Source organism: Mustela putorius, unplaced genomic scaffold, assembly GCF_011764305.1.
Source record: "Mustela putorius furo isolate JIRA1106 unplaced genomic scaffold, ASM1176430v1.1 tig00003845_pilon_pilon_pilon, whole genome shotgun sequence".
NCBI classification, from domain to species: Eukaryota; Metazoa; Chordata; class Mammalia; order Carnivora; family Mustelidae; genus Mustela; species Mustela putorius.
The window spans coordinates 60,638,488-60,650,760 of NW_025421998.1; the positions used below are offsets into that span (position 1 = coordinate 60,638,488).

A 12,273-nucleotide genomic window follows, 5' to 3' on the forward strand; every position below is an offset into this window, starting at 1 on the left:
CACCCGTAAAAGCAAGAACCCCAGGGTCCTTACCAGTCTGTTTGTATTCCTGTATTTGGCATGTCTTCTTGACTGTTAAAAATTTGGATCCAGGGGAACCTGGGTGGCTCAGTTGGTTAAGTATCTGACTCTTTTTTTTTAAGATTTTTATTTATTTATTTGACAGACAGAGATCACAAGTAGGAAGAGAGGCAGGCAGGGGGCGGGGAAGCAGGCTCCCCCCTGAGCAGAAAGCCCGACGTGGGGCTCGATCCCAGGACCCTGGGACCATGACCTGAGCTGAAGGCAGAGGCTTTAACCTACTGAGCCACCCAGGCATCCCAAGCATCAGACTCTTGATCTCAGCTCAGGTTTTGATCTCAGGGTTGTGAGTTCAAGCCCCATGTTGGGCTCCACACTGGGTGTGGAGCCTACTTAACAAAGACAAACAAAAAACAGATCTGGAAGTTAAATGTTGATTTAACATGCCATAGATGCGACTAGAGACAGAGGTGGGAATGCTGGACTATTACTTTTCTGTATGGTATTCTTTGCAATCCCAAGCAAATTATAGTTCTAGTGCTTTTCCTGTTCTCCTCTGTGCTTTTTCCAATTGTATATACTCATAAATGTTGAATTTTTTAAAAGGTGTATTACTCAGTAGAAGATATTGAAGCTTCCAGTTGTAGGAGCAGCACTGACAGCTGGAAGGGAGTCTCCTGGGTGCCTAGAGTTTATGTTGTTGTCTGTGATCTGATGGCCTGGGTTTGAATTCTGACTCTGATACTTACTAGGTGACTCTGTGCAACTTACTCAGCCCCTCTAGGTCTTATCTGTAATAGGAGGATATTATCTACCCCAGACAGCTATAATGAGGACTAACAGAATTCATATATGTAAGGCTGCCCAACCCTGTACCTCGCACATAGTCACGTAACCAATATTAACTGTCATTATTAAATCTGAAGTAGGACCAGATTGCTTTGTGGAATGGCATGCTGACTGTGAGTGTGAGAATGAAGTGAGGAGGCTAATGGAATTCAGTTCCTTCTCTTCCTGCTTCTTGTCATACTGATTAACAGTGAGCTGGTCCCACATCAAGCACAGCTGAAGGGAGAGGGAGAAGCAGGGTCTGGAGACCATGTCCCCTTGAATAACTGAACTGCTGGATTTTAAAATGAGAAGCCAAGGTAACAGGATCTAACCTCACGAATTCACATAAAGCTCTGCAACTTGCCACCCATGGAACATTCACTTTCTCGTTTTTTTCTTTTTTTTTTTTTTTTTAAGATTTTACTTATTTATTTGACAGGGAGAGATACAGAGAGAGAGGGAACACAAGCAGGGGGAGTGGGAGAGGAAGAAGCAAGCATCCTGCTGAGCAGGGAGCCCGATGTGGGGCTCGATCGCAGGACCCTGGGATCATGACCTGAGCTAAAGGCAGCTGCCTAACGACTGAGCCACCCGGATGCCCCAATTTCTCATTTCATCTCCATAGTTTCTCTGGACATAGAGCAGGTGTCGTGGTCTCCAGTTTACAGAGAGGGATGCTGAGGCTCGGTCCCCAACTAGAGCCCTGGCTTCTGGATGCCGGGTCCAGTGCCTTTTCTGCACAGCCTCTCAGTGACTCTGTAGACCCGGCATTAAGGGTGCCTGGAAAGTCGGGAAGGCCTGTCAGAACTGCTAATGTTCTTTCTTCCTCCTGGAAGGGTCGGGAGTGAGCAGTTCTACAAGTCACATCCCAGGGAAAGGCCTCACCTGTGCAGATGCTCTAGACCTAAAACTATGTGCTTTGGATTCTCGTCAAAGGGAAGGCAGGGAGCTAGGTAGAGGAGAAAGGGGAAGAGAAGTGGTCATGGCTCACCGGAACCTCTTCTACAGACCACCCTAAGCCAAGGAGAGGAAGGGTGTTGAGGGGTACCTATGGTTGGGGCCTGGGTTTGAATTACTGAGTGAACAGTAATTCACTCAAGTGTATTATGAAAAAGAATAACCAGTGGTGTGTGTCTTTAGGACAAGATGGCAAACGTGTAGATGTGTGCCTCGACTGTGCCTTCTTTACCCATGGACACATGGCGAATTGACCAGTCTTTCCCACTGAGCCTTGGAATCCAGGCAGTGGCTACCAGTCAGATCTGTTAAATGAGAGAGAACCCACTAGCTGTTCCTCTTTTAAGGGGTATCTCTTAGTGCAGTGAGGAGTCACATTTATTGTTTGAATTAATGCGTCCTTTGTTGGCATCTAGGTAATTCTAAGGTTCTTGGTAGGGGCAATGATATTTCTGTTTTTGTTTTTTTTGTTTTTTTTTTTTTAAAGATTCTTATTTATTTGACTGACAGAGATCACAAGTAGGCAGAGAGGCAGGCAGAGAGAGGAGGAAGCAGGCTCCTCGCTGAGAGAGTCCGATGTGGGGCTCGATCGCAGGACCCCAGGATCATGACCTGAGCTGAAGGCAGAGGCTTTAACCCACTGAGCCACCCAGGCACCTCGTGATATTTCTGTTCTATCAGCAATTGAAATATCATCATTCATTTGACACTTTCACCTCGTTGTGTCACCAAGCAGCTCTTCAACTAAAAAATGGGACATCAAAATACTTGCCATCTGTGTTCGCTGTAGCCATCTTTTCTCTCTCTTTAGAGGCGAATGTTATCTTGGGCTTGTTCCGCTATGTGAGAGGGTGACAGCAGGAGGAGAAACGGGCTTCTCTCTTCCCCCAAGCATACACGAGATCGCTCCACAGATCGCTCCACTCCAGGATAGCGGAGACGTGCTTCTCTCGCCCCACCCCTCCAAGTCAGTGGTGGCCCGTTGAGACAGCTGCAGTGCTCTGGGCTCAAAGGGGAAAACTTGTGTGTCTACAGCTGGTCACGCCCGGCTTGCCAGGCCCCACATAGAATATGACCAAGGGCCTGGCAGATGATCTTGTCCAGAGTGTGTTCACAGGGCTCTGTGAGACCCTCAGGAGTTGGGGTCGGAGAACTTCACTGGAAAAGCATTTTTTCGACTGGGACTTACTGTTTCCTCCTGTCAGCATTTGGGATGGGAAGAAGGGGAAGGGTCGCAGGGCATTAGGGAGGCAATGCAAAGCAAACCGAATGGTCCATCTTACTGTAGTGGCTTCATCCAGTTAGCTAGGATCCCGGCACCATTCAGCCAAGTTGCCTGAAAGTGACCAGTCGAGAGGGCCAACATGTGAGAACGTCAGGGCCACCATGTGAGAACGTCATGGCCACGGGAGACTAAATCTGAGGGAGGAGCTGTGGGACAGAAGCACGATGATCACAGGCAGGGCCCAGGGGTGGCCAAGGCCTCCGCTCCCTGCCAGCACCAAGGCTTTTCTTTCATACTGATCAGGCCCAGCAAACGACACTTAGTTTCCAAGCAAAGACCATTCAGTACTTTGAAAAGATGTTTCCTGGGTATTTATTGTGAATATCCCCAAAGATAATGATAGAGCCTTTGGAAAATGCAAAAAGATAAAAAGGAAAAAACTTACCCATAACCAAACTGCCTGAAACAATACTCTTAAAATTTGGATGTATTTCATTCAAAGTCTTTTTTGCCATGGAGTTGTGGATAAACTTTAATAAAATCTGTATCATAATGAAAATGCAATTTTCACCATGCTCTTTTTACACTTAGGTACATGTTTCTGTATCAAGTCACTCAAAATACTATTTTAAGTAGGTATATAAGATCCCATCTTACAGATGCACCATAATTTAATGAAAGAAAATTAAAATTTTCAGTAGCTTTTACATTTTTACAGGTGCATTATAAATACTAGCAGCACTTGGTTTTTGGAAAGAAAATATAGAGGGGGTAGATTTTTTATGTCTTGATGGAATAGTCAGCATGTTCATTGAATTATGGCTGACATCCAGGGGTGTGTGTGTGTGTGTGTGTGTGTGTATACGATATTATTCTCCATTGGTTGTGTGTGGTGCCATGTTTTGATACTTAGAAGTAGAGAGTCTCCAGGATCCCCAATAAAACCTAGCCCTTTGGGCTCCAGTCCATTGAAGGACTGACATTTCCTTCCAGTATGTTCATAAACATGGTTGTAGGGATGGTTGACTCCAGTGGGAAATCTGTAGCTGCTGTGCTGAGTCCTGTTAAATGTTGATGAATTTGGATCGGATGTCTTTGGTTCTCTTCCTGCCCCTGGGCCATTTGGCGCTCACACTGTACTCTCCTCTCTCCTCTAGTTACTGGGGCTTCCGGATGCTGACGATGATGCGTTTGAAGAGTACAGTGCAGACGTGGAAGAGGAGGAGCCAGAGGCGGACCACCCCCAAATGGGAGTCAGTCAGCAGTAACCTTCCGAGGGCTCCCACCTGAGGAGAGTGGACCCCCTGGTACCTGAGGTGGGGTCGCGTGCTCCTGGGTTAGCATTTTTTGCATTAGCACTTCGAAACAGGACGTCTGACTCCCAGCATCCAAATTCAAACTAAGTACCTTTTTATTGACCGCAAAATATCTGGGATGAGCTTTGCTCAGAAGTGACCTGAATTTTACTCCCGTTTCAGTGGGTTTTTATGGGGTTGTCTTGGTAGCCTTTGCCATTTTGAATTTAGAGTCCATTTTGTGGCTGACTGTTCTCTCTTGAGTTTGTGTTGAAGAACTACCATTTGCTGACTCGAATGTGGAGAACTCTGAATGCATTAAGGATATGTTTTGAGTCCTCACAGGTGACATTATTGAGGGAAAGCATGACAGAGAAGAAATGCAGTCTGCACTTTTTATGTACTTTTTAAGTGTGTCCATAAGTGAAGGAATTTGCTTATAAAGCATGAATTTTAATATCTAGTCATTAAACTGCACAAATGCAAATACAAGAGCAGAAAAGGATAATCACTTAGCTTTGGAAGAAGAAGGGAAGAGAGGCAGAGAAGCCTTTGTTGAAGCGTTCTGCCATTACTGAGTTACCTGGATAGATAGCAGCGGGTTCATGGTTGGTATAAGCATTACTTGCATGTTCAGTTATTTTAAAACATGCTAATTCCAAAGCCACTTTTAAAATCTAATAGTCGAAAATATCAATGGGGTGACATAAATGATTGATTTCTTTAAAATATCTATAAATCGTCCCACATATGAAATGAAACATTCACATTCTGTCTTTATAACCAGATGGCAACTTGTTAAATCATGAAAACATTCAGAATCCAAGTGCCACTTAAACTTTGAAGCCATAGATAAATTTAATGGGGGAAATAAACCAGGATAAACAGTTTTTTTAAACTTATAATGGAATCTTTCTTTACTTTCTTAATTTGTCTTTTATTCCTTAAAAAAGAAAAGGTCAAGAAAAGGATCCCACTGTATAATTTATTTAAAAAACTATAATCAAGTCCTTGGACGGACCTAACAGAAGTGAATTTTTAAAGTGATATCAAATTGGGACTCTTTCAGTCGTGGGTTAGCTTGGTTCAGATGGGAAGTTTCAATGGTCAAAATACTAAGACAACTCCCAGAAACAGCTACTTAATAATTGGAAACACTGCTGTCACTTAGCCAACAAATACTTACAGGGGAAATCCTTTGTAATGCTTACGTGGAATTATTTAAAGTATTCATTTTCTTGGACCCTTCTGGATCTCTCAAAGCAGAATGCCTCTTTCACAACCCTTGACCAAACATAGCATCTGGGGTGGAAATGTTATTAACATGCACACACATGGCTGTTAGGTTGTCATAGTTTGGAACTTAAAAAAAACAACAACAACAAAAAAGCAGCAGCAGCGAGCACAGAGCTTCCAGGAGTCTATTTCTATAGCCTCAGGCCTGTCAGTATTAACCTGATTCTATCACCATTTTCTGTTTGATTGACTGGTGCCATGAAGAGTGCGGCTGCTAGTGGTAGAACAGGGTACTGCAGTTTTAAGTCATGGGGAAAACCCTACAGCAGTTTCCCTCCATGCTTCAGTACCCACATTTTTTCTGTTCTTGGAAAAGCGTATGGAAGGTTAATTTCACGTGAAATGAATTTCCTTCCGAGTAGCCTATTCCCAGCACAAACCTTGATGTTTCCTCCAGTGGGTGAACATGTTCTGTGTTCTGTCCTTGCCTGTCTTCCCATTGACTAAGTACCTGGGCGCAGGCAGTTGTGAGCTGCATTCTGTAGATAGCGCTGGGGTTTGGTAACCCTCTGTTTTAACACAATAGGCTAAAAGAATGACTTCTGCCACTGACTGAGGTGAAGAATCTTGACTAGCTTCCTCCATTGGAAGGTAAACTGGAATTTTACACATAGAGGCTTAGAAGCTCAATTTACATATGTTTGCGAATGGAATGGACATTAATATAAAATGTATTTTATGAAAAAGCGTTTAGGCTTTGACCAAATGCATTTTGGTATTATTATGTTAATGTTCTATTTATAAACACAGAACTGAGATCAACTCAGCCATTCAGTGGGCTGAGGAGAAATCTCCTCTTTGTTCTGCCCCAGGAATTGAGAATAACAGTACTGTGTGTCACTTATTTTCATGGCAAAACCCCAGAAGGCATTAGCAGATGGAACCGTTTCCTCCAAAACTTCCCTTTTTCTGACTGTGCCCCTCCCCAGCTGCCCTTGCTGCTGCATGTGCCTGTGCTGGCTCCCACGGCTGCGGGTTCACAGTCCGGGGTGTGCATGTGGCGTCAGAGCTCGCGTGGTGCAGAGCGCCCCCTGACAGCCAGCAAGGCAGGCGGCCGTCTTTGCTAAGGAAGAGGTTCTGTGCTTAGATGAATTCCTGACTTTCACAAACAGATAAACACTTAAGAAGAGTTAGTTTGGTGCGGTGGGAAGAGCATGGACCCGGGAGTTAGAAGAGAGACCTGGATTCTAGCCCTGGCTCTAACAGGGACCACGTGACCTTGGGCAAGTCCCCTGACTCGCCTGAAACAAGGGCTGTTTGCCCTTCTGCTTTCACCACTGTCATTCCCTAACTGCCTTATGGTATGTATGTGTGCTAAGAGCAATGGGCAAGGACACTTTTAGGGAAAGGAGAAAGAAATACATTTTGGATCTTGCGGAGATGCTGTCCTGAGAATGCTGGCCAAGGACTACCTTAGAATAGGTTTCTGATGTTCTATGAGTGTCTGAGGGGCTGATGACTTCCGGTCCCTTAGATGGAGGACACAGGCCCAGAGATACAGAAACGTACTTGTCCCAAATGTGTAGGCTCTGTCGGCTGAAGGCGTGGCTTTCCCTTGTGCCCCGACAGACTGCGGCTTTGGAAGTGGAATGAGTTTAACTTAACTGAGAGAGGAAATTTTGCATGAAGAAGAGCAAGGAGAGGGTGAAAGAGGAATACTTTGACTTTTTGCCATGTTGTCCAGGAGAGAGAAAGAAGAGAGAGACTGTGTGTGTGTGTGTGTGTGTGTGTGAGCACGTGAGCATGTGAGTGTGTGTGAACTTTGTGGGGAGAGGATGATTGATGGCTTATTGATCACTGTGGGCCAGCTGTGAAATCCTGCCTGTGATAACCTTACCAAACCTTGATGCTGGGTTTGAGTGAATCACAGAGACATATTTCTTATGGCCACCTAGTCACTGGCTCTGCCTGACAGTCACACTGAGCACACTTTGGGAAACCAGAGAATGAGTTAGGGAGCCAGGCAGGGAGGTAGGACCCCCCCCCACACAACGCCTGCCACACTCTGGCTCAGTTACACTCATGCCTCACAGGCTCATAGCAGCATATAGGACTTTGGGGTTTTTTTGTGTGTTTTGGATTTTTTTTATATGACTAGAACATGAGAGTCTCTTATTTAGGAATCCTCCCGTCTTGGTGCCAGATTTAGGTTTCCAGGGTCCTTAAGTGAAAAATTTCTCTCCTCTCATAGCTACTGTCATTTTTCACATACAGATAGCAACCTTTCCTTCAGCACAATGACATCTCTAAAGATTGTGTCTGTCTCATAAGAGCACAAAGTGTATGGACCTCGGGGAGCTGCGCTTCCCAGCATCATTGGAATTTATATTTTAGAAATCTCCCTTGCATATTAAAATTCACAAGTTGGGAAACGGATATGAACAAACCTGATTTTCCATGGTTCAAGAGGCAGAGAGGAATAGGCAGGACTTAATCTGCAGTGGGAGGAGATGAGAAAGGACGGGAGAGTTAGTGTCTAATTCTTTAAAAAAATAATAATAATAAAGAAAAAGCTGGAAGACAGGTATTGTGCACGGTACAGGAAAACTGTTTTTAGGGCTATCCCACTAGGAGCTAGCTATTCTCGAAGGAACCGCCTGCGTGTTGAGAGGCAAGACCTGTGTTGGGAATGGATTTGCAGCTTTGCAAATGCCCGGCAGCCAAGGAGACAGCAGGTGTCCCACAAAGATGGTGGAGTTTTCCTCAGTAAACCAGCTGTTAGCCAGAGAACCCTGTCTTTCCAGAGTGCAACCACATGTGCAGGCTCCAATCACCTGGCAGGCAGCAGGTGAACCGGACTTGATTTTGCTCTCAGTGTGGAGGAGGCCATGGGTCAGGAATGCCCCCAGGGGCTGGAGGGCAGAGCCCGCCTACTCCACTTTTCAGGGTTGAGGAAATAACACAATTAAAACTCAAGTGCATCACAGATCCTTCTTCCCTAGAAGGACTGTCAACCCCACAGAGGGGCCACTGCCTATTACTTAGTCTTTAGATTACCAGAGAAGCCCAATTTTTTTTTTTTTTTTTTTTTGGTATGAAACATGAATCCTCTTCCACAAAGACCCAACAAGTTATCTTGGTTTTGTGACACCAGGTATGACCTGAAAGGCTGAAGCCTTTTAGATGTTATTCAGAATATCTAAAACTTGCCAGGCTGCCCGTAGCCTCTGGTGTCCATGGCAACGTGGGGTCCGTGGTAAATGTCTATAGCTCATGTTCCCCTGGGTAAACTGTTACATAAGATGGTGTCGTCGATATTTTTATTTAAATTTGTATTACAAAAATAGAGGACTGTGAGCATCACACGTTAGAAACCTTCTTTACAGCACCGTGTGACTGAATAGACCCAAGCTGTCGAAAGTGTGTGCCAGGCCACGTAAAAATAAACACTTCATTTACTGAGAACTGTATTCAAGTTACTCAGTCCCACCGAGAAAGCAGATAGTCTGTTCTTTGTACAGCTGCCTTTCCCTGGTTCGTTCTTCTGTATCGCTTTTGTTTCTTAAGCGTTGTTTTTTCACTCTGAGTACCTTCTGATAGCAAGGTGGGTAAAGATACAGCAGTCCTGTCCCCTTTTTAGAGGAGAAAGCAAATTGTCCGTTCTCGGGGAAGATCGGGAATGATCTGTGAGCCAGTCTTCGTTTGGCTAGGAGAGCAGAGTTTAGCCATCTACATGAGAAGCAAAATCAAGGAACAGTTTGGGGGTTCTTTTTTCCTTAGGCAAAAATGTTTCCTGCAGGGTGTGTATGTTTTCTTCGCCTTTATATTTCTTTTCCAAGAAATCTCTTGTAAATGACAAAACTGTGAAATGGGTTGCCAAAAAGACTTGTTACCCTTTGTTCTAGAAGCCTCGAGCAGTGTAAGCCCGAAAGTGAGCCCTGTCCACATCTGCTCCGTCCTCCCTCCCCGGGGAGTGAGGACCTCATCTACCAATGTAATTACCATACGCTTGCTATTAAAGAGCCTTCCAAATCTGGTGATGTTTGCCTCTTTTTTACTCCCTCCATGGTGTTTGGTCCAGAGGACACCTCATGGGAAAGGAGGGGCAGAGAATGAGGATCACCAGCCAGGTCTGTGGTTGGCGATGTTGGGGCTGGGGTTGCCGGGGGCAGCCGGGGGGCAGGTGGGGTGGGAGCGAGAGAGGAGGTCATTACAGAAACCACTGGCATGGTTCAGGGGTGAGTAATTTAAGACATGCATGTATCTGTTGATGTGGCTGGTAGTGAGTGATTTTCCAGCTTTCCTTCAAGCCAGTACTTGAGGGGCATATACGAGGACCCTGATTTTTCTCTCATGGTGAGACACCACAGGCACTTTGTGGCACCAATTAGAAAGCTGTGGTAGCTCTGTGACAACAGGACACTGTTTCCCGATGACTGTCCTCCTGGTGATTATTCTTCAGCGAACAGTGGCATCTGAAGGCTAAATCAGGTGGTAAATCCTATTATTTGATTAAGAACTAGCTTCTTTCCCCCAAATGAATAGGTCTCCAGAGATTGTGAGATGAGATTTGAGTTTGCCTTAGCAGATGCAGGGAGAGGGGTGTGTGTGTGTGTGCACACGCGCGCGCACGCTCTCACTAACTTCATTGGTGGGGTCCTTGGTTCGGGACAAGGCTCTCGTCAGAGATTGGACCTGAGTGGTGGGCTGTGTGCAAGCCTGAGCCCCCCTCATCAAAGATTCTGGCTTCAGTGGGGTGGGGACGTGGTCTTCCACAGACGAAGCCATTCTTCTGGGGGTGTTTCTTTGTTACTGTTATTTGATCCCTTGCACAGATAACCTTCATAAAATGTAGCATGCCTCCTTTATCTAAGTGCTGGGACTGGTGTTAGAAAGACCCACATTTTCCCGTTTGCAGTGAATCACTCTGGAATCTGTTGGCTGGGGAAAATGATTCTAGCCCAGTGTCCTCCCTGACCACTGCGTGGCCGTTGGCATGTCAGCTCTCCCCACCCCCCGACCTTTGTTCGCTCATCTGTAAAAATCAGAGTACGCTCTCATTTCCAAGTCCCCTCCAGGCACTAGCATTGTGGGAATGTATCTTGTCTTGGCTAGTGGGGTTAGAGAGGGTGGAAAACAAAGTTTATAAGGAAAATTCTGTCTCACAAAACCAGGGCTGGGCAGCTGACATTGGCAAAACTATTTCTGATTTTGGTCCCATCTTCCCTAGGATCCCTTTTAGAAATAAAAGCCCCAGACAAAATAGTGGGTGGATATTAAGCCAAATGCGGACATCCCAGAGTACTTTCTACCATACATCTCTTTGTACTTCCTATACTTCTCTTTGTGATCAGTGTTACGGAATAAAGAGCTATAACAAAATAGGAAGCTCTGGGGTGTTTTGCTTTGGAATATTACAACCAATCTCATCTCCTTTAGAAATGAATTTTGTTTCCATAGGAGAGTCAGGTCAGGTGGGATGCCTCATTGTTTCTAGTGTTCATCGTGGGCACGAAGGGGTTGAAGTCAGACAGAGTAAACGAAACTATAGCCGCTACCCAGTGCTGGGATCCTGTGCCGGGGTTAGGGTGAGCGGGTTTGTGCCTGTATGCAGGGTCTTGGGGGACTGGCACATAGTTTTGCCTGATGCCCTTCCGAATTGGGGTGAGCGAACATTCCTTTCCCTGCAGTGGGCCTGGCCACCCGTTACTTTGGAAACTTAAGAAATGCCTCCCGACGTAGCTGGCAGGGTCCTTTTCCTCTCAGAGCCACAGTAGGAAAGTAACTTTGAAATACTTTGCTTATCTCTGACCCACCTTTTTTCCCCTCTGGGAGCAGAAAACATTGACATTTATAATAAATCTGGGAGATGTAGTTAGGCAGCCTAAGAATGAGGTAGGCATTTCCTGTTAGGTAACATTTAAGGGAGCCAGAGACATTTTCTTCTTGTTTTCTAGGAAAATGTGGTAACTGCACAGATGGAGAAACCAGCAGTAAAAATAAGTTGGTCCTTTGGGATGCTTTTTAATTGGAAGCCTCTAGAGGTCAGCACTGCATAAAGAAGGGCTTTCTAGTTCTGGGTCATCCCAGTGCCCATTTCTTGGTGCAACCTTTGGGAGAGGAGGGCCAGCAGGCCACCAGCAAGGGGAAGGAAGGAGGGTGAGCTGCCCGGCTGTGCGTGAGAGAGAAGGCGTAGGGTCCTTAACCTTTATAGAAAATCCTAACATTTGTCTTGGGTTTCTGGGTTTTTTTTTCCCCCCTTCTCATCCATCTTTCTCTACCGCTCCCACACCCTAGTATGCACACACTGTCAGCTCAATAAACACGACTTATTGACCAATCGATGAAGCCTAGCATTTAGCTTCCCTGGAGAAAGGCTGGGGAGATGCCAGAGAGGCGATGGACCGCACGTTGCATTTTGCTTCGAGCAAGGGGAGAGGCTCTTCTGTTCCTAGGCAGCCTGGGCCTTTCTTATTACCAGCCAGCAGGCTCTGCCAAGCCCTGCAGCTTCCAATCAAACTTCAGGATGCCGTGGGCAGTGCCGGGATCCCGGGTTTCTGCTTGGCACCCACATCGGATGTCCTGAGGCTCCCAGATCAGGGCTGGGTAAGGAAGGGTTTGAGTATATGTAGGAGATCCAGCCATAACAGGTTGTTGGGAGTCCCTAAAAACTGGTGGGACCCTCCCGGGGCTGGGGTGCCCCAGTGC

General features: G+C 45.8%; 1 protein-coding gene across 1 annotated transcript in view; it reads left to right on the plus strand.

Annotated features, from left to right (window-relative positions):
- MTURN (maturin, neural progenitor differentiation regulator homolog) overlaps nucleotides 1–9,601 on the plus strand; it is a 28,908-nt gene extending 19,307 nt beyond the window's left edge. The window contains exon 3 of the mRNA XM_045062845.1: nucleotides 4,192–9,601. Coding sequence (XP_044918780.1) covers nucleotides 4,192–4,302 — 111 coding nt within the window. The 3' untranslated portion in view covers nucleotides 4,303–9,601. The remainder of the gene's footprint in view (nucleotides 1–4,191) is intronic.
- Nucleotides 9,602–12,273: the final 2,672 nt, after the last annotated feature.